This window comes from Hippopotamus amphibius, chromosome 1 (assembly GCF_030028045.1).
Source record: "Hippopotamus amphibius kiboko isolate mHipAmp2 chromosome 1, mHipAmp2.hap2, whole genome shotgun sequence".
NCBI classification, from domain to species: domain Eukaryota; kingdom Metazoa; phylum Chordata; class Mammalia; order Artiodactyla; family Hippopotamidae; genus Hippopotamus; species Hippopotamus amphibius.
Genome location: NC_080186.1, coordinates 75,996,849 through 75,998,734, shown reverse-complemented (window position 1 = coordinate 75,998,734; position 1,886 = coordinate 75,996,849). Strand labels below are relative to the sequence as shown.

General features: G+C 37.2%; 1 protein-coding gene across 1 annotated transcript; it reads left to right on the top strand.

The window, feature by feature from the left end:
- The first annotated feature begins 716 nt into the window (after positions 1 to 716).
- Positions 717 to 1,299, top strand: LOC130859997 (S-phase kinase-associated protein 1-like). The gene has a single exon (XM_057747684.1). It carries the CDS (start codon positions 739 to 741, stop codon positions 1,228 to 1,230), a length of 492 nt encoding a protein of 163 aa, XP_057603667.1. The 5' UTR covers positions 717 to 738; the 3' UTR covers positions 1,231 to 1,299.
- The last annotated feature ends 587 nt before the right edge of the window (positions 1,300 to 1,886 follow it).

Sequence of the window (1,886 nt, the reverse complement as noted above, 5' to 3'; positions counted from 1 at the left end):
CTGAAGTGCATGAAGGAAGAGTTAAATGAAAAGACATCCTTAATTTGGAGGGAGGAGTCAATATTTAAAAAGATATCAGTTATCTTTGAATCAATCAAAACAATGAACAAGGTTTTTGTTTTTGTTTTTTTTTAAAACTTTAACTAAATGATGGTAAAATTCATGTGAAAAATGTACATATAAGAAAAATTCTAGGGACTTCCCTGGTGGCACAGTGGTTAAGAATCCGCCTGCCAATGCAGGGGACATGGGTTTGATCCCTGGGCCGGGAAGATCCCACAGGCCATGGAGCACCTAAGCCCATGCTCCACGACTACTGAGCCCACGTGTGACAACTACTGAAGCCCACTCGCCTAGAGCCCAATGTTCCACAACAAGAGAAGCCACCGCAATGAGAAGTCCATTTACCGCAATGAAGAGTAGCCCCCACTCGCCACTACCAGAGAAAGCCTGCATGCAGCAACGAACACCCAATGCAGCCAATAAATAAATAAAGAAGTAAATTTATAAAAAAAAAATTCTAAAAGAGAAGAATCATGAGGGAGTATCAGATGAAGTATTTAAAACTATATTTCCCTGATCTTATGTTAGACAAACAGATCAAGTGAGACAGATGAGAAAATCCATAAATAATTTTGAATAGATTGGCCTTGTTCTCCACCTTTCTGTTTTTCTTTTTGCAGACGCCGCCCTGCTCTCTTCAGTCTCCCGCCGGCCATCTCCTTGAGACCTAACACCATGCCTTCAATTGAGTTGCAGAGTTCTGATGGAGAGATATTCGAAGTTGATGTTGAAATTGCAAAACAATCTGTGACTATCAAGACCATGTTGGAAGATTTGGGAATGGATGATGAAGGAGATGATGATCCAGTCCCCTTGCCAAATGTTAATGCAGCAATATTAAAAAAGGTCATTCAGTGGTGCACCCACCACAAGGATGATCCTCCTCCTCCTGAGGATGATGAGAACAAAGAAAAGCGAACAGATGATATCCCTGTTTGGGATCAAGAATTCCTGAAAGTTGACCAAGGAACACTTTTCGAGCTTATATTGGCTGCAAACTACTTAGATATCAAAGGTTTGCTTGATGTTACCTGCAAGACTGTTGCCAATATGATCAAGGGGAAAACTCCTGAGGAGATTCGAAAGACATTCAATATCAAAAATGATTTTACTGAAGAAGAGGAAGCCCAGGTACGCAAAGAGAACCAGTGGTGTGAGGAGAAGTGAAATTTTGTGTCTGACGCTGTAACACTGTAAGGATTGTTCCAAATATTAGTTGCACTGCTTTGTTTATAATTGTTAATATTCGAAAAACAGTCAAATGCAGCAGCAAATCAGTTGTATCAGCAGAATGTTGTCCTCATTGCATGTGTAGTTTCAGTACAGATTCCAAACTCATGGCTCCATTTCTTCTAGTATGATCAAAAGTTCTTTTTTCTTTGCTCTGAATAAAATTGAACTGTGGATTCTCTATAGAAAGTGGAATTTTGGGCTTTCCCTCTTTTTGTAAAGCAATTTCTGCCTAGTTTGCTGTCCAGTTAACTTTAGTGACTTTTAAAAGTTGGCACTGTAAATAAAGCAACTTGCAAAAAAAAATAATAATAATTTTGAATAATTTTCAGAATTTAATGTGATCATAGCCAACTTTAATAAATGAGGAAAATATGAATTGTTTAATACATAATGTTGGTAAGAATGGCTGAATATTTGAAGAACATAATCTGAATTTTCTTCTCTTTTTATATTAATATGTGAAAAAAGAAACAAATGTGAAAAAAGAGACCATAAAATACCTAGAACTTGAGATAATATTAATTCACAAACAATTTTGGCATGGGAAAGTCCTTTCTAAAGGACTTCAAATTTCTCAAGCTATTCAAGAA